General features: G+C 33.1%; 2 protein-coding genes across 4 annotated transcripts in view; one reads left to right on the top strand and one right to left on the bottom strand.

The window, feature by feature from the left end:
• The window catches only part of TrissinR (Trissin receptor), a 92670-nt gene extending 78887 nt beyond the window's left edge, over window positions 1-13783 (bottom strand). The window contains exon 1 of the mRNA XM_076136178.1: window positions 13572-13783. The gene's annotated coding sequence lies outside the window, so the exon portion shown is untranslated. The remainder of the gene's footprint in view (window positions 1-13571) is intronic.
• A 12219-nt stretch (window positions 13784-26002) lies between these two features.
• LOC142987426 (uncharacterized) lies at window positions 26003-26824 on the top strand. Of its 3 annotated transcripts, none has more exons than XM_076136174.1 (3): window positions 26003-26054; window positions 26402-26505; window positions 26627-26824. In XM_076136174.1, the coding sequence occupies exons 1-3, from the start codon at window positions 26018-26020 to the stop codon at window positions 26822-26824; spliced, it is 339 nt and encodes a 112-aa protein (XP_075992289.1). In that variant the 5' UTR covers window positions 26003-26017. The 3 variants fall into 3 exon arrangements, with proteins under 3 accessions (XP_075992289.1, XP_075992290.1, XP_075992288.1); XM_076136175.1 differs by having other exon boundaries at window positions 26005-26048; XM_076136173.1 differs by having other exon boundaries at window positions 26020-26216.
• The last annotated feature ends 30 nt before the right edge of the window (window positions 26825-26854 follow it).

Below are 26854 nucleotides of genomic sequence, written 5' to 3'. Positions count from 1 at the left end.
CTTAGCCTAATGGAATTTTATTAAATACGCGAACTATAAACATGGATCTCTCTCATTGTAAAGACAGAAGACGTGCGTATATTTTTATATAAGTAATTTAATAAATAATATTTTTCATTCGATTAGACAACACAAATGATAATATTTTGTGACGTTTCATATTTTGTTTTTATTGTGAGCAATTTGCACGACTGGTTTTTTCTTCTTTACTATATCAGCCTTCATTCAAACAATTGACTTGAACGTTTGCCCCAAACATTTATTAATTGTACAAAAAAAAATTCACGTAAGCAGAAAATCTTCGAGTACTGAAGTCGTCGGGTAATCTAGTCTAGAAAATAATGTGAATGAAAATGTACCGAGCCATTAGATAGTACAAGCACAACAAGGTCGCATAACAATGGAATAATCGGATAAGCGGTTTTAATGTAAACAGTTTGAATGAAAAATGAAAGCTTTTCTGTTTACAATACCGTATTGGCGAAGCGCTGTAATACATTTAACAATTTACGACCGTGTAGACCGATATATCAATCACGTTTACCGACAACCAGGAACATAACTAATGCTACCTGCGCAATTTTTTCTAAGTTTCCATTCTAAAAGTTTACGCAGTACGAAAGTCTGTACCTGTCCTTCAGTTACGCTTTCAAGGTAAAGCCTTAATATTGATTATGATTAAATTTTGTCCGGTGATGATACTTGAAGATCCGGTAACCCCTAAAGTGCTGAGATAGGGTATGCACGGGTATTAGGGAACCGCGCGGGTCAGCAAGTAGATATGGGTATATTATGTAACTAACCGTTTAAACTAGCTTCTAATGCCGCATTTCATTAGCATGCTTAAAAGAGTGCTCCAAATATACGTAATTAACCAAATGAAACTTTCAGCAAACGAAGCGAAAGCTACTTGTGTCGTCTAGTTAGTTCAGAATGCTACTGATCACTGATCGTCGCATTGAGAGCGTTTGTCTATTTCATCAAGTCAACAAGGCAGGTTCATTAGAAACTCTGTTAGGCAAATTTCACTTTATGATCCTAACATCGATACACTACTATTCGCATAAAGTGCTACGCTAGAGATACGAGCACGTAGCCACGTTAGGCGTGATGTGACAGTGTTTAGTAAACAAATATTCACTGAGCCGTATCGCTGATAAAGTGGAAAGTTTAAATTCTAAAATGTAAACAAAAGATGATGTAAATACATGTACGCATGATTAGGGCTAGTTTTCTTAGTGTAAATGTTTCGAATATTTGTTGCAGTATTTTTTACAATAATCGTAGAACTGTAGTACCTATATATAACCTAGTCACATTATGCTAACCTTAAACATAGCCTCTGATCTAATAAAAGAATCGCGAACCCTTTTTTGGCATTTCTTCCTCATTGTCTGGAAGGAAAACTTCTAAAATGTTTCTCATCGCTTAAGGCAGTCTATCAAAAAGTTGGCAACATCGGCGAAATATTTTTCTATTACGATGTTAAACTTGTTAAAACATCGACAAGCCTCTAGACCAAAATGGATTCGTTTTATTCGAGCTAGATTCCCAAAGCTATATCCGTTATTAGAGTAGTCGGGAATATAAGCCGCTTCTAACCTATATGTATCTCTAAAAAGTACCTATAAAGCTGAAACTATTCCAACTGGTTCTCGAACACAATATTGCTTTCAATTTAAGCTGCCTAAATTCAATTAATCGTATCTAATGTAGATTTCATAATACATACTATTGATACAGGGATGCATTGCGATTACAGTTGGCAATAACGTGAACACCGTTCCGAATAGATTTTATTGCGGATTATCTTAACGTCTGACAGCTACTTGACGTAATCAGCGAGCATTGTATAACGAGGGTAAACGATTATAGCTACGTTAAAACCAAAAAAGTTTAGTTTAGTTGAAGTAAAAAAACTGCCGGCGTCATTTATAGTCAGTTGATTACGTATCACTAACATTCTAAAATTTGTGAAAAGTTTGCGAATTGCACACGAGTATTGCACTTCTTTCAGTTTGCAGAGCTAATTCTATTTTTATAACAGTAAAATTAAAACGCTATCTATAACACGGACTGGTTTCAAAGCCAAAGAATATATGGAATGCGAATTTAATGAGTCTCGTTTTATATTTACTTTGTTGCTCGATACCTCTGTATATTTAAAAATATTAATGAAAGTAAATTTAATACCTACACTCGAATATAAACGCTGCATACTTATATGAGAAACTTACTTATTTTCAAATTCCCGACAATCATTTACGCATCTCATGTTGGGGTTTAATCGGAAAGTGCAGAAGCTTAGCTTTTATCATATTTGTTATCACAAAAGAAGCTAAATTGCTTTCATAATCAGTAAATAGCCGCGCTTACCCGCAGTTGTTTTAATCTCATAAGATCTCTAAACAGCTCACTTTATCAAATCGACTTTCCGCCACAAAAGTTATACTTATATATACGCCGAGTTTAATTTATAATTTATTTTATAATTATTTTTACGGCTTAGACCTTTTTGTAATTCTGTTTTATTTTGAATATCTAACACCTAGTAGGTACCATAATACCCAGAATCCAGAAATGTAGATAACAAACTTAGGATTTTCTACAAGCTACTATATCCGTTTATAATCATTAGATATATAACTTTTAGGTTCAGCATTTTCAGATATAAATCCCTCCAAACAAACGCGCCCACTTTGTTTTTAATTTTATAATAAAGTACCTAGCTGTTTACATAACGAATGAATAAAAATCACAACTTTTATTACTCATATCATATACAAATGAGACATAAAACAATATTCCAATATACATTTTTATAACCTTTTACAGTACTTTTATTATAAGTAAACCTTGATATGAGTTATAAAAATAGATGTTAATAATAGTCGATAAGTTTATGTCGAGTAAATATTAAACGATGGATAGGGTTTAATATATTAGTGGCTTACATGGTGGTTGCGGCTGCAATCACATCGTCAATATTACACGAGTAATATCGTAAATTAATAATTATCACCAAACGGGCCTATAACACGCCCCTTCAGGTTTGCGTTTAATTAATATATTAGCCCCCCTTACACACACGCTCTATCGCACATGAAACAACAATCGCGCGTGACACAACGCGCGTGTAAGAGGAAAGGAAAGACCACGAGCCGCGCTCATCTGTCAAGCCCGCGAAGAAAATCCTGTACTCCTATGAACGCGCGATATAGTGTGTGTAAAGACAACTTATTGCCTTAACCTCAAAATACCGATATTCTAACAATGAAAATGATTAGAAATGTTGCAAAAATGTAAATGCGAACAATAACAAACGGTCATCAAAATACAATTAAGGCCAACGAAACAAGAGAAGCTGAAAATAATTTGGAAGAAAACTTGGACGCAATCTTAAGGCTTCCTTCAAAATAAGACCAATTTATATTTGGTGGTTATTTCTTTTAAATTTTAAAAGGTTACAGAAATTGCTCTTTTTCTTGAATAAAGTGAAAGGGAACTTTAAACCGCTTTCACGAGTAATTTTCTTGCGTATTTTCCGCTAGCACAGCAATGCTGTCGTTCCTGTTATGGAAATAAAATTGAACCTAAATGCAATCCTCTACGACATGGAGTTATAGTCTTCGTGAAGATATATCATTTTACAACTACTTATTGCTTTCGTCTATAAGTTACGAGTTAGGGAAGCGATAGACTGGATACAATGCTTAACGAACGTTATACTTCTATGTCCTAGGTTCTGTTTATGTACCTAAACAAGTGGTTTCTAATCTAAGTTTAAGATCAATAATTGGCACTGATGGTCTTAATTTTGGAACAATGCCCGAATTCCCGTATGAGTGACTGAAAGCGATTGTTTTTGATTTGACTACCTCCGCAATGGTCTAGGTCACCACGCCGCTACCATTGCAACGGGAGGTTGTGGGTTCGATCCCCACACGAGACAATTATTTGTGAGATCCACAAATAATTGTTTCGGGTCTGATTGTACTTTGTGTCCGTTGTTTGTATGCTTGTAAAAGTCCCCGCGACACAAGAGCAATTCTAAGTGCGGGAGTTGTCTTTTAAAAAAAGAAAAAAAAATAGGTCTTTACAAAACTAGGGCGCAGTGGATTATAATGCACCCTTATTTCACCAGTTTCACCCCTCACACGTCATGAAGATAGCATCTAAGTCATGTCTTGCGGCTACGTTATAGCCTTTTTTTACAACATAAGTTTCATGACACACTTTTTACCCACACGGGTTTAACACGTAATCATGTGAAAGTACACATGTTGATAATATAATATTATAATAAAACTTTTTATACTTTTACCAAGGACGAGTAAGTTGCCTAGAATAATATATTATTAATAGGAAATTATATCAAGAATAACAAGGTATCGATAAGTTAATGATTACATACCTTGGGCCTAATACAGGTTTTCCTGGAAATCGTATCTGGTCCTATTAGGTTATTCAGGATTGTTGACTCCAAACAGTTGTTGCCATAGTAATGAAATGGATCGGTCCCTTTTGATTAATAACATGTACAAATGTACACTACCCCTTACATTAAAGAATAGTAATGCCTTAAATACTGACATAGGTATTAAAAATAGTTTAAAATAGTTGAATGTTGTTACACGTTAGTTCTCTAAACTCATTTCCATAAAAGTTGTGTTCGTTCATTCCATATAACACAATGAATGATAAAAGAAAGGCACAACAGAATACACCACTATCTAGAGCCTCAATAATGTAGGTACACGTACCTACGACCTAAATACGTTCTAGTTACAGACCATAACGCAGGTCCAGTGCCAAATACTAGGGTTTTGTTTATGAAGCTAATCTGACCTTATTTATCAGAGGCACGCATGAACAATGTACCTGTAGCTACTCATATATCACAACTAACATAAACTACTATCTAAAATAGTTCTAACATATCGCATACCTTTTAGTCAAAATATTTTTTATACAACTTGATGTGAAGTTTTTTATGACATTCACATTTACAAATCTTCTTTTAGTTTGTGTATAATTTTGTCTATATTGTATGTTTTGTAATTATATTTTGTACAGTAATGTAATTTTTAAAATGGTGAGTTATAAAATTTAACATACACATATTTTGGCATGTTACTCTGATGTATTGAATTACAAGCTGAAATATATTTGAAAAAGTTTTTAAATGAAATGTATAAAAGTTTTGTTTAGACAGATCGACAATTTCCGTTCACATAAAATATAGCTCAAGCCGTAGCCAACTTGTTAGTCATTGTAATATCTGGCCGCATCGGCTCTACGCTTCGATCAAAACTTCGCCAGATATTTTACGACGAACAATACAAAATACTGGCGATATTTTGGCGAGTAATAATCGCGTTCTAGGCCCTTCGTATATTTCATTAGAACCTTACATTTAAACATGCACCTAGAAAAATGTTACTATTAAGTACCATAATTATCATATACATTACATTACCTCATCCTCATCGTAATAGAATAATTTGAACTGACAAAGATGCAATCCCGCGGGAGCACATATTTGATCGGAACCGAACTGTAATAAATTATCGTCGTTACCTACCATATTAACTCACAGAATATCTCGATTGACTTGCAACGTGCCCAGAACGCCAAACGGAAGATAGAACTCGTATTTTTATAACATTTCCGAAACAGTTTTCCTTAACGTTCCTCATTATATTTTTACTGTGCAGTTGAGCAGAAAGGTGGAATCTATCAAGAAGCAGTAAATAGTATCAGCGGAGACACAATGTTTACATTTGCGACATCTTAAACCCATTACGCCACATGGAACAAAAAATGCTGACGCCTAAACAAATATAAGAATTTAAAAGCTGTCGTTACGTCTCTAACAGTTGATGTGAATGTATGTAGTATGTCGTCATTGTACAAATGGTATTCAAATAATCTATTGGCATCCTTTGCGTCCATCATCTTGGCAATCGTTTCCACATTATGTACCTCGTGTCCATATCGTAAAACGTTTTCTATTTATAGAAAACCATTCATTCACTCGATAATATTAGGTTAGGACGACTTGACTAACCTGTAACAGCCCCGGGTACAATTTAGTTGAAGTATATATTTTTTATAATACATAGAATTAAAATGTATGTAGCGGTGTAGAGCTAATTCACTAAATGGATGTTTCAACAATAAAACTCGGTGGTTTGCCGCAATAGTTTAATTAGATACATGAAATAGGATAAAATCGCCAAAATACTTAAACGAAAAGCAGTTTTTCTGTACTGTAACATTGTACTTAGATATATTTAGCTCTATTTAAACAGATTCAACAGAGTGAGTACACGGGTTTCGTATTAATCCAATTAAACATTGTTTTGAATCTGTATCTATAGTATATAATTTAATGTTGTACATTTCTGCGTACAGGGATAAACACGAAGTGTGCCTAACAGATGCCAAACCACGAACAACAAATAAGAGTCCGGGAAGATACAGAATTACGAGCAATCATAAATCCAACGAGTTTAATGGAATGTTGTGAACGAGAGCGTCGAGGTTTTCACAAACATTATCTATGAGCAACACTCTGTTCCGCTTCATCATGCTAATTGGTTCGGTCGCCGCCTAATTTGGCTAAGTCTAATTTATACGACAGAATGTTGATCACAGTTTTGTCCTCTTTACTATAAGGAAATAAGCCTTTTTATCTGGATAACCCTAAATAAACGATTAGGTAATAAGATAGGTTGAAGTCTGAAAGATTAAATTGATTTCTAATTTGAAATTTGTCACTGTTTTTGTTATTAATTTTGAAAATGTATGCGTGTTAATTAAAAATGTTAATAACACATAGTCACAGAGAATATTCTCTAAATTAATATAATCCAAAATGTCAGAAATGTTTAAACAACTTCGCAAATAAAAGTTGTCAAATCAAACTTTTTTTAACAGGAACTCATGCAAGGAGAAGTCTCGGGAATTATTTAATAAATCTTAATTGAATTTCCTTTGGAAGTAAATCGGAAGTCGAAAACGGGACTTTAATCGAATTAAAGGCTTTTGTACACGTACCATAACAAATAATCTTTTAGAGTGAGCAGAAACTTTTAATAACGAATGACAGGATATATTTTTGGATTACTTAAACCGACGCTGTGAAGAAGACGTTACACAATTTAATAAAGAAGAATTTGCGTTAAAACTTTCAGAAATCGGCTATTTTTAACTTACTTCTTTCGTATAAGCTTACTTAAACTCGTTTTCTAACTGTTAAGATTAGTTCATTTGACTTTATAATAAAATTATCCTCAGGTAGACAATTTTCGTTGACCTCCGTTCGTAACAGCTGATTCAGTCGTTCATAATACAAGGCTAAATAAAATTCTTTATGAAAAAAATCCGGATAAGGGTCAACAGGACGGGGCAATGCTGACCCAACGACTACAACTTAATCTTCTCTTTCGATACTAACTATTCCCGAAGTTGGACAACACATTTCACTTATTTGAAGTAACTTATTTGTTTATAAATACACTTTTTTAGAGCATGACACTTTTACCGTTCGCTTTTCTTTAGGTGCTCGAACAAAATATTACAAGGCTCATAGTAGGGATACATAATTAAGTATGTCTCTTACGCCAGGTTTCTGAGTACATTTAGCAGTAGTTTATCTATTCGATTGCGTTTTTTCTATACGAATCAAGTTGAGCGCTATTGAATAGATAAACTACCGCTAAATATACTTCAGAAACCGGGGGTTAGTTATTTGGTTACTGTAGAACAAGTTTTGCTTAGTTTGGAATCAGATGAACACCTGTGTTGATATTATAACATAAATCAATATTCATTTGACAACATGACGGTCATTTACCCTAGAGTTACTGAATAATAATTCAGACGCACGGTTAAACTGACGTACGGACTAGAATGAAGAGGTCGTATGTCGAGATGACTGTCTCAATGACTGCAAATTACGATCGATGCCTACAACTGCATAATAGAGTATTGACAAAAAAAAGGAGTAAGTGTATGGCTTGTGTAAGGTTAATAAAAGGGAAGAATTGTGTTTTATGTATATAACTACTTATAACACAAACTACCGCATCTTCAAGGTAAATTATTATTGTGTTCATTTAGCAATTGATACCATACTGCGAAGATTAATTAAGTAATTGGCCTTAAACCTAACGTAGTGTGACGTGATATGATGATCCAATTAACAACTACATTCATTATCTATAGGATGATTAATGAAAAATGGTATGAATAGTTTGTTTAAAATTCATGAATTTCAATAAGTTTTCATAGATTTTGACAACAGAGGTTGCGTTCTGTTATAAGTAATTACTTATTAGTATTTATTATCAAACTATACTGCAGGGCAAAGGCCGCATTCCACCTATAGGTTTACTTCAATAAGAATTATAAAAAATTACTTTTGAGAATAAAATAAAACGCATCTTATTTATGATAATTTTCATAAACATTTTGGTAAAACAATGAAGTGGTTAATCTTTCAGTAAGTACAAAGTAAAGCGTCTACGTTTCGATCTTGATTCGCACTCGGAACATAAGCAACAAGCAATTGTTTTCGGCCCGGCTGAACTTTGTGAACGTGATTCATAAGCCTGTTGAAATCCTCTGAGATTCGCGGACTATTTCTCTGTAAAAAGCAGCTTGATTTTTAAGAAAAGGTATGATATAAAATCAAATGTATTATTTAACGAGCGAGGTTTAAGTATCTAGGCCGATCTTGACGACGCAAATATTAAGCTAGTCGGGAAGCTCGAAATTTAGTGAAGCCCCGTTAAGTATTCATTACGTGCTGATTGAAATATTAATTCCGTACAAATATTACTTTGGTTGCTATCTATTTTAATATAATATTCATTATAATTAACAACTTTCTACGATTACTTTTGTTAATATATCGTTTAACCTAAAAGCATTTCCATTTCGAATTGAAATTATTGCTACTGACTATAAAGAATCGCTTATTTGTTATTCCTTACGCGCCTTTGTGATCAGCTTCCATTTCGCTAACGTTTAATCGATATTGTTATTATTTCTTTTCCACTTTGAACGGAATGGGGACATTGAATAAACTAAAGAATAAACGGCTATTATCTACTTTGTTTATACTTACTACAAACTGTTCTTTAACCTATCTAGTTTACAACGTTGTATTTCTTGGACAAAGAACTTAAACTACTGTTTAAATTGTAGTACTTATTATTCGCACACTCAAAAGGTTTCGTTACAAGTGGGTAAGAAAGCTGCTGTAGGCTAATATAAACTTTACTAAATATAGCCGAATCTTTTCTCCATCCTACTCGTACTATTTTAAAAATGCTTCACAGTACCTAGTTAGCTACGTGCCATTTCAATCAACTGTAATCTTCATTTTTATCCTAGCGTTATATAAAAAACAATCGACAACTTTAATGACCGCAAATCCAGATTGGACGGGAGCCAAGAAACATTTACATAAGCCAAGAATTCTTGCACAATATCACAATGATTTAAAAGAATCGTTCACATTTTGTAATCTTGATTGAAATTTTTTAATTAAACCTTCGGTAAAATTTTTCATAACAGTGTTGCATCACTTTGATTTACAGTTTCGTCATCAACATTGCTTTGCCCGAAGAATAGTAATTCCTGTCATTGCCCTTTTGCATATACACAAACTCATTGAATTGTAATCATTTCTTTGAACAGCAAAATATCTCTCTCACTCAATAGATTTCTTCCGTTACTGAGTGATAGAGTTGAAATTGGTACGAGGTAATTTTTATTAATTATAATATATTTATTATGGCGGCACAGGACCAGTCCTATTGACGCTCGATGGGGGAGGCCTTTGTCCAGCAGTGGACGATTCCCGGCTGAGATGATGATGATGATGATAATATATTTATATAATTATAATAAAAAAAAAATAAAAAAAATAACCCCCTCAGAGGAATCTAAGGGGGTTAAATTTCACGCGAGCAAAGTTGCGTTTGGAAAGCTATTCACATATAAAAATATAAACTATACCATAAGGATAACGTTAAAACTGAACCAACTTTAGTAAAGCTAATTAGACCTAAAATCAAATGAACACTAAATACCTAGACGCTACCACAGAATGGTTAATTAGTCTCAAAAGGATCGTTACGAATCTTATTGTATGATTTAGAGGGTATTTAACACAAGAAATTAGTAGTTTAAGTACTAAACTTTTACTTATTACAGCTAAGAAGTAATTTTTAAACGAAACCTCTATTTAATGTCTGACTTTTAAATATATAACTGTATTTTCCAGCCCGCACCTAGCCAGCGTTGTGGACTCAAGGCTCTACCTCATTGCTAAAGACCCTTGCCCAGAAATGAAACAGTAATTGGTGAAATATAATATTTATATAACTGTATTAGGCGTTAGCACGCACGATTATCTCACGACAAAGGCCACCACCAGTCGATCGCGGGTTGTTTGGTATTTGGATGTAAAACAATACCTATTCGTGACAAAAATTCGACACAACCTTATTAAGACCGTTGATATAAAAGCGAGACTAAGCCTACACTACTGTTCAGAATTTTAATACAAACTATATTATGTATTGGTTCCAAAGATTTTTTAAGTCGTGAGCTTTTTTCATTCAGCACTATAGCTCGTTTAAGGTAATGTATGAATTATTCACAGTATGATAATTTTGGACCCTAGAGCTCAAGTTGACTGAACACCTAATATACTCAACAATACTAAAGAACAACATGAAAAAAATTTAAAAACCTTAACATAAACACGAAACTTTATAAAGTTCAAGTTCAAACAAAAAAGGGACATCCTTATTTGCAGACCTTTATTATAAACTCTCGGACAGTTTTAGGCTTATGTGCTCTCTCTGTACATATGTGACAACAATGACTTTAGTTATATTTATACTTATATCATAGTATACCATATAAAATATGCCATCCAAAACTAATCATAATTTTGGTTTTCTTTCTACAAAACGAAACCAAAAAACCTTATGTAGATAAGTTAATTATTATAAAAAATATTTCAATTGAAGTAAGACCTAATGCACTCGAAAGAATAGAATCTATTGTTTTTTTATGAAGGAATAATAATTGAGTTCCATGTGTTTTAACAATCGGTACCAAGAATCAAATAAGGTGAATTTTACTTCAGAAATATCTTTCCGCATACAATTTTCAGTCTCTTTTTTCCATTTTATGAATTGATGCTAATAATGCATAGATTTACATAAAGCTATATATCTAGGTATTCCATAATAGTGTCATTCTTTTTCAGTTTAAATTTATATGAATGAACCGCTTTAATCGCATGAATATTAAATTAGATTTATGTAGTTTAATACTGATGAAAAAATATTTTTAAACACATTCATTAATATTTATTCTCACACATTATTTTGGAAATAAAATCACAATATTTTATTCAAAGCTGCCTAATAATTTTATACTTGGTAGTTTCAAGCTTATATAAGCTTATAAAATGTTGACATATAGACTTCACTTTATATCGACTTTCCACCTACGATTATTCTTTCTTGCCCTTTTCAATCACTGAATATGCTATTTTCCCAATAAAGACAACGTAAGAAATGGAATCGTAAATAGGTACCTATTAGTAAATGATCACTGGGCCAAGCAATCATAGCGCAGACGTTTCAAAGATGGGTAGTCGCCTATGAGCTGAACGTCTTAGAGCTTCGGAAGAGACGTAAAAAGTCGATCACGATGGTTGTCACTTAAGATAACTACCGTTAAGGTAAGCCAAAGGCCTTTGGGAGACTTTAACCACTTTGACAACAACTCAACCACTAAGATAACATTCAACCACTAACCATACGATAAATAATAATAGTACCTAATCCCCAATTTAATTAGGAAGGTACTTAATCATCATCTTTCTCCTTATACTGTGTTGTTTGGGAGCGGTCGGCACCATATGTTATTTTTCCTTTCATATTTTTAGCTGACATATTGAATTATTTCCTTACCGGTCAACTTTTCTTTCACAATAATCCATTCATATCATACTTAGTGTATTTTAACTTCATAATACCGTAAACAAAAATAATTTCAGCAAAATAAATATGCATGAAATTTTTCATGAGTAAAATTTAGGCTATAAAGAAATGCCATTTCAGTAAAAGATAAGCCTAAAAAATATGTCTTAATTTTTATAAATTAAAAATAGGGCTTCGTTTCGATTGGTCGGGGACCCACTTTTAGTGGAGGTCGAAGTACTTACGGGATAGGATTAAAAGTCACTGACGATTGATTTTCCACAGCGAAGTTTCGATATCCATAAATTTTATTGGTACGTGCTCGCCTACCGCTACAGCCTCTAAAAACTCCGAGGCGTGACTATAACTGAATTGACTAAAATCTAAATAAAAATGGGCTTCTCGCCGCATGCTCCACATTTTTCTGTTTGTAGAAAATATTCAGTGAATGTTTAAGAAATGCGCACCCGATGATATAGTACCCATACCAACGATCAGATGTAATATTGATTTTGGGTGTAAGGGCCTTATTTTCCATTGTTAGATAACTTTCGAGAAGCGATTTTGTATTTTTTTTACAGACAGAACTATTCCGGCAAACTCTGCGGATTAAGTTAGGTCAATTGCATTCGTAAAAATAAATGAAAAAAAAAATGAAATAAATCCAAAAATAAAGGAATAATAAAAAAATATTTGAATTGCAATATTTGTAGACCAAGAAATTAATTATTTAATTTTCTATACGAAAGAGAAACTTTAATTAGGAAGTTTTAGTTCGATAATTCGCTAACTTTATTTGTAGGGTGTGTTCTTTCAAAATTTTCTTAGACTTAATTCCGTGAAAACGATAATAAATAGCGACTCGAAATAATAAATATTTCATTCACTGTGTTTAATTTGTATATATAAATTTGCTATATACCTTTTAGCAATAAAACCCACCACAGCAGACCGCGAAAGTATTGATAGAAATAAACAGTTTCGTGGAGATTTTTTAAAGCTTTTCAATGAGGCGTGAATAGATACCGGGATTTTAGCCTTCGCTTTGCTTTTAATAGAACCAGTGAATGGCGACTTACACAGGTGTACTTTGTCTAAAGTAATGTGATTTTTTACGTGTTATGTAAAGTTATTGTCAAATAAATTTCAATTGATTAGTAATAATTTATTTTAAGTTGCAGATTAACATTTTAACTAAGTCTATTAATATAGTACCTAATACTAGTAGTTTGAAGTTCCAAGTGTATTATAAATATTTAATATTTTTTTATAATATGCAAAACTTTGCAAAATCTTATTAAATTAAAAATACTAAGGTAAAGAATTAAGGAAATATACCAAGAATATTTTTACGCACCATCGAATTATACGCGTCTGCACATAAATTTTTTTTGCTTGTTTAATTTAATTTATTTTTGTAGTAAAAGCTTTCCGCTTGTAACTTAATTATTTATGAAAATATATTTAATTTTATTTTGCAAATTTATTTAATTATCCTAATTAATTAGCCGTTAATACTTAAATAATTGGCAAAACTTTGTTATTGAAACTTACCTGAAATTAATTATTAAACTGCACAAACTTTTTATTTTATATTTCAACTGAAATTGTAACAGTAACAACGATATCAACCAACTGTTTCACTTAAATACGTTTAGTTAATTTCGCAACATCGTATCCACGTAAGTTTCAGTATCACGAATATTCGTGCGGGTATTCACGGAGCGGCGCGGTGGCGGCGGGCGAAAGCACTGAACCGGGGCCGGCCTACACGAACACTGAATGAGAAATGAGAATCAAAGCGCAGCCCTTACATGGATGCGCCGAAACTCACTAATATCAACACTTTTTTATGTGTTCTATAACAGAAATGATCCATGGTTAGGTATAAAAATTCCTTATTGTACAGAGTTGGAAAGTGTTGTACAATTAATCACGCCCACCGAAGTAAATTATTGGGGAAGCGTTCGCGTTGGCCTGAAGGTTTTCAAATACAATTTTTCACTCCTCTGTGTATTTTTGTTCTTGTAGTTTCCTGTATATTGTTACCATGTGTGCATTGCTCATTTTAAAGTTTTATGAAAATCTATGGTGAAATTAAGGATAAGATAAGTGTTTTGTCAATTCCGCTTATGTTTGAATATCGTACAAATAGGAAAGCCAAAAAGTCAACTGTACAATAGTTCGATCATTTTAATCGATTAATCGATTTTTTTGAGTGTTCAGTTTAATATCGATTATTACGAGACCTGTCTATGTATGTAGTAAGGTTTAAAAAATCTGTGAAGTTTTATTTTATTTCAAGTAAGGTAATACGGAATCCGTCATTTACGTGGTCCCACATCATCTTGCCCTATTTCATTTGATCAAAGTTAAACATGTTATTCACAGTTCACATGTATCCGGGCAAGGTAACTGGGAAACATAGAGTTGAAACGTGAAACAATTGACGGTTTACAGGTGTCAAACACCCACATTTCCCAGAGTGGGTGCGATGTATTGTATAACTGCCCAAAATAAATGTAATCTCTTTCGTAAAGATTATTTATTTCAAACAAATACTTCTCCTTTGGTTACTCATTGAAACTTTGGTCATTCACGTAGCAGGTGAATTAAAAATGGAAATCACGTAGGTTGGAGGGTAATTTTGTTTGTTTGATATCTCGTTTATAAAAATAAGACAATGACAATTACTAGGCCTTTTGAAAAAATATTTAAACCTTTTCAAGAAGTTCGTAATCAATTTTTACAATCAATGAAATTTATTAAACGAGTTCCAATGTATCTAAAAAATCAAAGCATTCCTTCTCAGTGCCTCGCTTTAGGTACAAAAGCAATCACCTATGAAATCAATATTTCGCCAGATTGGCGAGTAAATTGAAGGAGCTACGCACCCCTGACTTAAGGACGGATGATCTGAACGACATTTTAAGGATTCCTGGTATCGGTGAGCCTTAAAAGAATTCGTTAACAATGTTAATGTACATTCCTTAAAACGGAATTTTGTAATAATGTTCAATTAATTATTATTGAATAATTTTTAATTACGCTTGAATCTAGGTGACAGTATGGATTAAGTAATTTGACTTTCATATTGATTGAACTTTCTAAGATGAAATAATTTACCATTATGAACAGTGACACGTTTTGAATATAAACGGCGATTTAACGTTTTTAAACTAATAGTAGTGTAGTGGTGGCTCGCAAGTACCTACAAATAATAGTAAGATGCACCGCGCATACGCCCGTTGTGCATCTTTAATACTAAGACGCCGATTTTTATGTGAACATGTAAAAAAACTAATAATTTTTGTTCATATTTTTTTACCTTGCTGTTAAGTTTGAGTTTTCAGTAAAGGAATATAATATATTTTAGGTAGAGATTTTAACGAGAAAGACAAGCTTTACGGCACGTGAAAGTTTTTGATGCTCGCCCATTTCTTCGCGCTGCTACGTCTTAATACGTATAAGTTGTTATTTGGACTCATTCCATACACCTTTATAATTAAAACTAAAATACATTATAATAATATGACATATTATAGGCGTAATATTTTGTAGCCTCATGTACATAGTTTGAGCTGTAAGAAAATACTACGAAAATGTTGCCAGTTATATCGAAGTGTTGTATGGACAACTGTTGCTTATGGCTAATATTTTTGGTAGGTACTCTGATACAACTTTTACGGTTTTCCTTCCTCCTGCTATAGGTTTATCTCACCCGCCAATAGAATAATGTTGAAGGTGTTTGTTGTTTTAGGACAGTTTTGTTATTTTTATAGAATCGCTCAAAGAGTAGACCGAGTAAAGCTTCGAGCTTACGACCGAAGATATTTGTTGCTGCAGATAATTTTAGTAAAGAAGTTCTTCGAATCCTACTTGTGCTACGGGTATCGGGATTCTCAGAAAAGGTATTCAACAGTAAAATGACAAGTATACGGCCCTAACCCTTACATATATGATTGGACTAGGGAGTTTCATAACAAATTATATATTACGAAAACCTATTATCGCCCTACAAATATGCTTCAGAGATGACCGAGTATAGCATGAGTCAACTAAGTACCTACCTACAACTTGAAGAAAGTTTTAAATAGTATAGCTTGAGTTTTTCTTTTGGCCCTAATAGACAGTGATAATTAATTTCTTTAGGCCAAAAAGTTTCACAACTTTGAGCAATCTTAAATTGGAATCCGAAGAAATGCCCGTACTTGAAGACTGGAAAAATGTTATTTGATTTTAAATAAATAGAATTTCTTCAGAAAAGTTTTCAACCTTTTGAAGAAATGAAGGAAGGTTAACTGTTAAAACCTCAGAGGTACCGAAAACGAAACTTTTTAGAAATAACGGATAATTTTTCAAGTTCAAAAACAACTGGCGTTCCCAACTTAGACAATATCCTCTTTGGCTATGGTTAAAACTCTGTAAGTTCAGAACGTAGAGACATGCTATCAAATGAGTGTAAATGACAGGTCTACGGGATTCCCCGTAATGCTGAGTATTCGCAGGACACTGGTAAGTTTGAATTAACGGATAACAAATAAGAAGGTGCATTTTTTTAGGTACTCACCAACTAAATTATTTTCGGAACACGAACTCATCCCAAAAAAACAATTAGGTACGTCGGAAACAATAAAAGCACATTCCCCAGATTATTAAAATAGAAAATGATCAATGTCTCTTGTCTTCATCTAAAACGACTTACTAATTATCTTAAAGACGGCAATATTGACTTCCTGAACACTGAAGGTCCTGAGCAAATATAATTACGCAAGCGTACTTGTAGTAATTGAAGCGTCCTTTTCGTAATAATTAGCATCACTTCACTTCATTTCTAAGTCTTAAGAAAAGGCTTTTTCTTCACTTCATTTATTACGAATCGGGTTCCGCGAAATGCTTTGCAGCAGCTGTTTCTTTTCACAACTATCTTAACATTCACGATTTGATTCTCAACAGTCTGTATGTTAAACACTTATTGATATTCGAAGCACATAGTTTATAAAATAACCAAACTTTGAACCGACAACGTTAATCATAGTCACGTCATATTGTAAGATTTCACACTAAACATTGCAATGGTGCTCAAGTTACGTCTGTGTGCTGACTGCGGTTATTATGCTATTCAAATTGTCTCTCGCATAGCATAATAATATCTGTTTCTCTAAGTCTAAAGGCTTAGACAACACGACGGCATATTCAATTATATTCTTAAGTAAAGAGCATAAGTAACCAACTCTGACACCCTAATCAATTATGCTCAATATCTGCCACAAAAAAGCTGTGCCTACCTTTGTCAGAATAATTCACAGACAATATGTATCCCTACTTGTTTATCGTCATATATTCCTCTAGCACCTTTTTCTGTCCCACATCGTGCGCTAAGCTCAAAAGGATTTCACGGTTTTCCATCAGTTTTTGATATTAGTTTAAATAAAAAGGTATTGCTTACCATTGTGCCGTTTAATGGCTAGCAATATAAAATATAAAGATAAGTTCAACAATATCGGTAGATAACTTACTGCAATTTCTGCTTTACAATTCAACAGTTTGTACGTCACAATATTATAATAGGTGCACTGCTGTTACGATCGCTATTAATGTTTAGTGTTATTATGTTGCGATAAACAACATCGCTGCATCGACTCATTGTTTAGTCTATCGTTACACAGTCACGCGGTACATTATCGACAATTTAGCCACATTTTCGACTCAATAATGGACAAATTCTATTTATGTTCAAATATGCCCGAGCCCTTACGATTTACGTTTAATAAAGTAGCTGCCACGACTCTTCTTTCATCTGAAGACCTCATAATAGAAATAATGCAGCATTGAATATGCATGTGCCTTACATATGTAAATTACAATCGTCATATGTTTTTACATTTTATATATTTACTGCTCACCACTGACGCTGACAGAAAATATATCATCTATATACGTCATGATAAGTATTATATAATGTTAGTTTTATTATTTTCCCAAAAGATTTAAGAATAAGAAATATGGAACCCATATCATGTTTGGACATGTAAATACGGTAGATATATTTTTTGCTACATCCGTCACATTTAATTGCCATGTAATATCACGTTTAATTAAGTAATATTCGCTTACGATAATTACATAAGAACAGCTCATATTCATTAATACAACAATTAGGGAAAACATATTTCGTTTCACTTTCCTCCTAAAAACATCAGTTAAAAAGGACTAAGGAGCCTTTAGTGATATTGTATCAAACCCGAAAACAAACTAATTAACTGACTCCCAGGTATCAAACCGATTTCTTTGAAAACCATAGGTCCTTAAAATAACCTTAATGAAAAGCCTGTGCTTGAGGTAATTGCGTAGATTCGCTAGACTGAATATAATTTCTCGTGCCAACGTGGAAACCCGATGCTTCGCGTTGCTCTTTAGAAAAATCTCGTAAGATTCTGGCAGTTTCAATTAAAGTAAGTGTTGTACAGGCACTTTCTTCACTTGACACTTAATGAAGAGTGCATTGGAAGCTTCCCGCCTGGCGATACATAATTTATGAAGCCAACTACCGGAGGCAGTTGTTTTATCTCTCGACAAGGTACAATTCGCGCTTTGAACAACGTCACAATTATTGTAACGAATAATTACGTCGTAGTTTGGCTTAATTTACGACTTTTATGTTGTGTCTTTCTATTGTTTCTTCATTCTAATTTATATTGGAATATCCAATACTCAGACTACGAAATAATGTAATACCTAATAAGTAGTTATAAGTAAGATTAACAAGGAAAATGGTCCAATCTCTTGGTTGATGAAGCAAACAAATTGACTGTTGATTCAGACAAAGATTTTATTACGATAACGCGTACGCTATGATCATCTGCTAGCCCACTTCCTTTCCAAATAATCATAGCGATAGAATCTAGAAATTTTGGGAAACCTCTTTGTATAAATTGCTGTTTTATCGACAATAATTGTCAAAATGATTAAATGGCTATTTAGGACTTTAACTATCTTTCAACCTATGAAATGTGATAGATTTTACCAGGATATGTAATATTATAATACGTCAAGTAAAGGCAGATACGCATATAGAATAACCAAACCTTCTTTATCACCAAAGTAATGATAATTTTATGTACCTACTATAAGTTCGATACGTGACTATTAAGAAATATTATTCACTTGCTGTAAGAAGCAAAGCCGCGAGGGACCGCTATATGTATTGTTAACGTACCTAACTTCTTTTCTTAATAGGTAGCATATTCCATAGTGTTCAAATAGTAAGTAGGTACCCACTTAGCCACTGGCCAACTTTATTTTCCATTAAGAGAAGCACTATAATGAAATAAATAAAAAAATAAGAGCTCGTTGTATTCTTGAAATTGTACAGTATTCTTTAAAGTAACTTTGTAAGTAGGACTCGTAATCAGAATACGTAATTTTGTGTTGTTATGGAACCTTTACCTTAGAGAAAAATTATACAAATGAAATTTCTTTATGTAGGTACCTACTTAAGTAATGTTAGGATACCTAAATTAAACATCTTGAAGGTAATATTTCCCACCTACGCTACGTACGGCTTAATATCTCATTATATGTATACATTATTATTTAAAAACTATTATATGTAAAAAAGTATATGTCAAGAATCAAACCAGTTTGAATTCTATCCTGCTACCAGTAGTTTCGTATCGGTACGAAGCCTCAAGAGGAATAAAATGTAAATACGACGCCTGAAAGTTATTTTGATGTTAGTACTTGCTTATATTCAGTCTGGTTAGAGATTTTGTTTTTGTAGTTTAAGTATATTGTTATGTGGACACTTTTGTACCTAGTGAAATCAGTTTTCAAAATGTTATCGCCATTTTTCGGAGAAGCTGGATATGATGTTTTTTATTACAAAGGATTTTCCGAATAATCATTAATCGGCTAAACTAAAAAAGCCCTGAATACGATACGAACATTACTAAGTAAAAAGCTTTTATAAATTTATTTTATACTTCTTTACAATTTATCAAGTAGATGGGATGATTCTCGTCTCAATAACTAGAGAACAACTAATAAAAGGTTTTTTTATCAAAGAAATCTCTTTAAGTTTAATTTTTAAAACAAATTTGTTTATAAAAAATAGTTATATTATTTTATTACTTTCTCTGTATAGGTAATTCGAAGAAATTAATAGTTTGTAGCGACACTGCTGACGCTGTATTGTGTAGTCAGGCGCACGCCTGCTATAGTCCGACGCGGCAGTCGTCCCCGCGCACTCATTTAGTTAGGACATATATTTAGTTATTAATATGTAGTAGTTTATTGTAGTAGTCTGGTACCAGAAAATATATATATCATGTATAATGAAGACACGTTATTTATCGCCACCACCCTGAAGCACAAACTTCCACATTGGTGACCCCGACGTGATGTGCACAAACAACCACATTGGTGACCCCGACGTGATGTGCACAAACAACCACATTGGTGACCCCGACGTGATGTGCACAAACAACCACAAGTTTATCAACTAAGGGAAGACTTCAGGTATTATTAAGTTAAACAGAAAAATAAAGACAACGAAAATTTTAAAAAAGTACTAGATTTTTTATCATAACTTTAGCCATGTTAAGCTCTTCCATTGTTAAACAACCTCTATAAGTACCTTTACATTCATAAAGTATTACTGTTTGTATCTTCCCAAGACCTCTTGAAAAACAAGTTAGTCAATACTATTATTTACATAAGTTTAATAGAGCGTAGCGCATTTTAATTGGAGATAGAGTAAGGACCTCTAATATTCATGTAGATAAACAGTAATCGATTAATTAGTTTTCTCTTTAATATTTGTCAAAATAAGTATTCCATGAATCAAATTAGTTAAAGAAACCGTTTGATGTCGCAATTAAATAAAATTATAAATTGTTCATTGACTTTTCGTTTTCGAAGTTATTGCCCGCAACCAGACAATGATATCTGCGTTTCTTTTTTTTAAGAAAAATCAATCTCAGTTCTAAGCTTATCGACTATGGTTAAATCAAATGGCAAATGTACCCCCTTCATTAAGTGATAGACGACTGCCCTTCTCAAACTAAAAAAGGTCCTAGGAAATAACATATTGATACACAAACGACTACACAGCTTACATATCCTCGACAAATATAAAAGAATGTTTAGTTTATTTGGGTACTTTTTGGTGATATTCGTTGGATAGAATCTTTATTTACTCAAGTCTTTTAAGTACTAAATACGTATTATTAAAAGTAGGTACCTATCTACTCTGATCTACAAGGTTATATTCGTGAACACTCTGTTTTTTTTAACATTTCTTCATACACCAAAAAGTTGTAGTAAAGACACCAAATACGTATGGTATGATTTAAGCCTAAGATTAGCTAAATACTTATACTTAGATTTCGAATTTAATTTAATCTGTAATTATGTGTTAAACAGGCAAGATGTTACATTGTTTCAAGTTTAGAAATAAATAAAAATGACGTCTTTAAATAAAAATGCTGTTAGATTTGTTTTTCCATCACCATCTTTTTTATATGACAGTTACATACCTACATCAGTTTCATCAAAGAGGTAGATTAATTGTTTAATGAATAAACTGGCTAGTCAACAACAAAAAATAATGAAAAAACCATTAAACATTTCTTTTTAATTTGTTTTCCTCTAAATTTAATGGTTTTATCTCATTATTTAATCAACATCAGCCAGACAATAATGTAAGAACTTAAAAAAGGTTTAAGTCTTTAATAAGACAAAGTTAAAATTACTTTTTTAATTTGTGTGCTCTGCAAAGTGGAGAGACATAAATTGAACACATTTATTTAGCAATGCTTGAACATTAAATACCCTTCCATGAAGATGTAGAAGTTAGAGCAAATGCACCATTATTTATATCTCATTCACATGCAAGCACTATATCAGTGCGAGAACGCGTACTTTAGCGTGCAATTACAATAAAAGCCCACAGCATACTCGTGACGTCACTCTTCGCTTTCACGTGTGTGATTTCGGAGACTGCGATAAAATCCCGCTTTGCTTTATTTCAGCTCGACTTCCAATCGTAATGATCTCAAACTCGGCTGCTGGTTTTACAGTAGGTACCTATGTGTAAATATAGGTAGAATTCAGAAAGCTTTTAGTCGAAATAAGTATTGCCAGTAAAGCCTACTTATACTTAACCCATAGGTAGTATTTTAATACCTGCAAATATTTTAAGCTCACCAGCTCTTGCAGAAACATATTGGAACTTTTTTGGTAGACAGGTAGGTACCTCAGCTCTCAAAAGAAGCGAATCTTCTCGACTTCTTTACACAAGACTGGGCACCCATATCCTATGTGAAAATGGACTAATATCTACGTAATAGACATTTTGTCATATTTTTTTGTTCTTCATTTATGAATGTGCTTCCGAACAGCGGACTGTGAGGATCAGGTGGTTTAACGATGCGACGGATTAGAACGCTATTGTAATGGTGATTGTGAAAAATCTAACAATAGAATTTAAATTATTATCGAATGAATCCATTTTGCAGATTCTGCGGCAAAATGTGTTCTATTCAGACTAGAGATTAACGAAATGAAATTTTTAAAAAATCGGTCGATATAACAACCTTCTCCGTTTGAAATCGGTTAAATATGTTGTTTGATTATCTCCCAAAACCATCATTTTAGACACCTACCAACTATCTATCTACTTATCTGGGGTACCTATGTGATTACCTACGTGGTCTAGAATTACGAACCATGGCCCAATCCAACGTGATGGACTGCAGTTTAATCCTGCTCATAGTGTAATTATGATTGGCCTCCAGTGAGTTGGGTTGGACATATCATGCAATATTTTTTTTTTATTGAACCGCATCATGCAATATCAGGTAAGGCATAGGTATTATATAACTGTCAATTTTAGTAAAATTATATCGCAGGCTAGCATTATGCGTTAGGGCTATTAACTATGTACGTAGACGTCTGTTGTCGTCTTATTAATACAATATGATTATAGTGTAGCAGCCGGGTATAAAAAATTAACTCTGCCTAGGTAGGTATATGACTTTTTATTTTAATTTATTTATTTTCCCTTATTCGAATATTCAGAATACATTTTCCATTTTATTATAATAGATAAATTAGTTTTTGTTTCCAATGGCTCTCATTTCTTAGGAACTTTCGTTAAATTTCATTATTATTTCCATAACACGCTTTAACACCTTATAAATGATGTGATCAAAATAATGTTTCATTGTTTCCAAATGGAAAAACTAGATGGGAAACTGTAGTGCAGAAAGACATGAGTGAGTGTGAGGATTCCGAAGACGATGTCCAGGACAGGGCGAAGTAGAGGAGAATGACCAGGAAGGCTGACACCACTACCATATGGAATTCATAGCATGGAAGAGAGAGAGAGAGAGGTAATGGAGTCGGGAATGAAAAAAGGAATATGCTTTAAGTGCTCCACACTGACCTAAAATGCGTTTTAGGAGGTTTACAATGGAGAATGTTACTAGGTATGCCAAATCGCTTTAAATTTTGACACAGTATAGCCTGTGTGTATACATATAAACTAGTTTTTGTTTCAGTCAAAAATACCGAATAGTTTTGATTTTATAAGCATTCAAAGTTTCGAAAAATATCGAGTCCCGCTAACGGCCGCGTGAGTGGTTGTGACGTCATACTACTACACTTGCGCCGCGCGGGCCGCGTCCCGCTTAGTATTAAGTTGCCAGCCGTTGTTGTTGGTGTTATAACTTGCGCAGTATTTTGTTGTGTTTGCATCCGCTTATTACATTTATGGTGTAGTAATAGTAAATATTATTCAATTAATAAAATGGATGAAGGATTTGAAAAAGGGCAATCGGATAATCTACCTAAAATAGATGAAAATAATGTTTGCGCATTATTTATCAAAACAAATAGAGATTTTGTTGCCTCCGAAATCCTTTTTATTATTATAAATACGAAAGTTTGTGAAAATGTATGCATGTATGTATACATACTATTGTATTATATAACCAATAGGAGCAGAGTTCTAATAAAAAATGTTACAGAAACGGGGAAAATTTTGACCCATTCTCTCTTATGTGACGCAAGCGAAGTTGCGCGAGTCAGCTAATGTTAGATATTCACGATCACGCATATTAGAAAGAAACAATTTTTAATCTGGGGGCACGGAAGTGCCCCCGCAAGTCGAGCAAAAAAAAAGCGGCACGGCCGTAACATCCTTTTCTCGAAGCAATTCGGGCTATTTTTGACACCCCTATAATTTCGTTGTGGATAAAACAAGAAGCCTGGATTTTCAGCAACTAATCAGTCAATGTATAAACACGGTATATTTAAAATTTCAGTCAATTTGAACCAGTAGTTTAAGAATGACAACTTGTTAAAATTTTGAATTTTGTCACTCACTGATTCACTGATTCACTGATTCACTGACTCACTGACTCACCGATCATCAAAAGTCTAAGGTACTTCTAGCAGACTTAGAAGCTTAAAATTTAGAATACAAATAGGGTTTAGTGTCTTAATCATGGGAAAAATTTAATATTTTCTAATTTCGGTCCAGTTTTTTAAATACACCAACTGCAATAATAACTTTGTAATCCCATATAAATGTATAAGATTACAAGGTTACATTTGCAGTTAATGAATTATTATTACTGTAGAAAATAAAATAAATAGGTGTAAATAGGTACCTACTATATGAGGCATAACGGGAGGGGGTATAGGGTGGGTAAGGGTGTTTAGCCCATGAAACTGAACAACATTCCCATAGGAAAATATGTTGAATTATGAAAAAAAAACGTCTTACCATACAAATTGGACTCATGTTTGCTCTACAAAAAGAAGTGAGATGCCATCAAAAACATTCTGTAAAAACCTCAAGTCTCGCCGTAAAAAGTTGTGAGATCTATATAATACCAAGTCGATTAATCTATTTAGTCTCTACTTAAAGGACCTTCTGTCTTAAGTTATTACGTATGTTATTATCATGCCAATTTTAAAAAAATACCTTTTAAACAAATAGATCGACTTGGTCATCGCAAGAAAACACAAATTCGCCATGAACATTTCAGGAGCATTAACTTCTCGTCGTGCTGTGTAGTGTGATACATACTATTAATCAAATCATGCGATGGCCAGGTCGGTCTATTTGTTTAAAAGGTATTTTTTTAAAATTGGCATGATAATAACATACGTAATAACTTAAGACAGAAGGTCCTTTAAGTAGAGACTAAATAGATTAATCGACTTGGTATTATATAGATCTCACAACTTTTTACGGCGAGACTTGAGGTTTTTACAGAATGTTTTTGATGGCATCGAAATAATCGCGTACCTACTTATTGATTTTACATTTTTCCTGCCACTGTAAAAACAATAAATTCGCGATCAATCCGGTTAGAAATTGTTTCATTATAAGATAAAGTTAATTATTATTACTTATATACTTACCTACATAAAATTTTATTACATTTAGGCACAACATATGATTTTCTAGTATTTGAATTGAACATTTTTAAAAGTATTTAGGTAGGTACAATTTCAACGCACCGAGCGCGCGACCGCAAGCGGACTGTGTGAGCCAGACTGAGCGTAGTGTAGAGTGACGTCACACCGTCCCCGAGAGCAAGCGTCGTACGGTTACAACTTGTTTTACTTATAAATCGGAAACTAATTGAGATATCGAAGTAATTCTTTCACTAGTATTTTTTATTTTTAACAAAGAATAAGGAGGGCTAAAAATGAAAATTTGTTAACATTCTCCATTCTATAAAAACCTACTGTTTTTATGACCAAAATTTGCAATTCCTTCGCATGATTTTCTTTATAGTTTAGTGATCATTAATCGCAATTACACTATTCCAAATTTTTAGTCTTGAGTTAGTTTGATTTTATATTTTTGTGTACCTAGCCTAGGGTGGCGAATCAAGTTGATCTTGATTTGATTTTGAAATATTTAAATAACAACTCTATAAATATAAAAGATATGGAGCTGGCAACACAAATTCAGTGTCATGCATGTCAGATTTGTGTTTGTGTTCAGCCGTGCCCGTAAGTAATTGATAATTCATTTTGTTTTAATTTTGTACTGAGATACTATAAAAATATACGTGGAATATTATCCGTAATCAATGCCCTACATTCTGATTAGAGGTAATCTTGCGTCGTATGGACATAAAAACCCTTGGCGCGTTTTGGTATCCGGCCTAAAAGGTAGAGAAGTTGGCAATTAAATTGAAATAAAATGAGAATAAGACACAAATAAAAAAATAACGTAACTTAATGTAAACACCCTATCAAATAGCTTAAATTATGTGTCATCTTCTCATTTTATGATTGAGTTCGGTTCAAACAATTGTGCGCAATTGTCTAATACATGAACATTTTATTGCACATAGCTGGTGACATAGAACAACTGAAGAGATTTGCATGTGGCGGATACTGCGACGATTCTACTATAGTTTATTTACAACATCCTTGTGTTATTCTTAGTGCATTAGAGGTATGTTAAATGAAGGAAATCATGTATTTTGTTTACCTTATATAACAACAGTACATCTTAACATTTTTAGCTATGACTCATATTATCGTAGCGCTAATTGATCGTTAAATATCATCCACAGGTGTTGGGTTACAAGGTTGTCGCATCCAGTTCCACAGCTGTCAAACAAGATTATAATGAGTATATGTGGACTATGAGAAAAGAGTTTTCAGAACCAGAACCTTCAATTATTGTTGAACAGGATAATATCACGAATTTTAGCAAGGAGGCTATGCACTTGGGCAACTACCAACATCCAAACAAAGACGACGAGGTTTAATCAGAATCAACAAACAGAAAGTACTTCTTT

The sequence above is a fragment of the Anticarsia gemmatalis genome, chromosome 3 (genome assembly GCF_050436995.1).
Source record: "Anticarsia gemmatalis isolate Benzon Research Colony breed Stoneville strain chromosome 3, ilAntGemm2 primary, whole genome shotgun sequence".
NCBI lineage: Eukaryota > Metazoa > Arthropoda > Insecta > Lepidoptera > Erebidae > Anticarsia > Anticarsia gemmatalis.
This window is presented reverse-complemented; position numbering and strand designations above follow the sequence as displayed.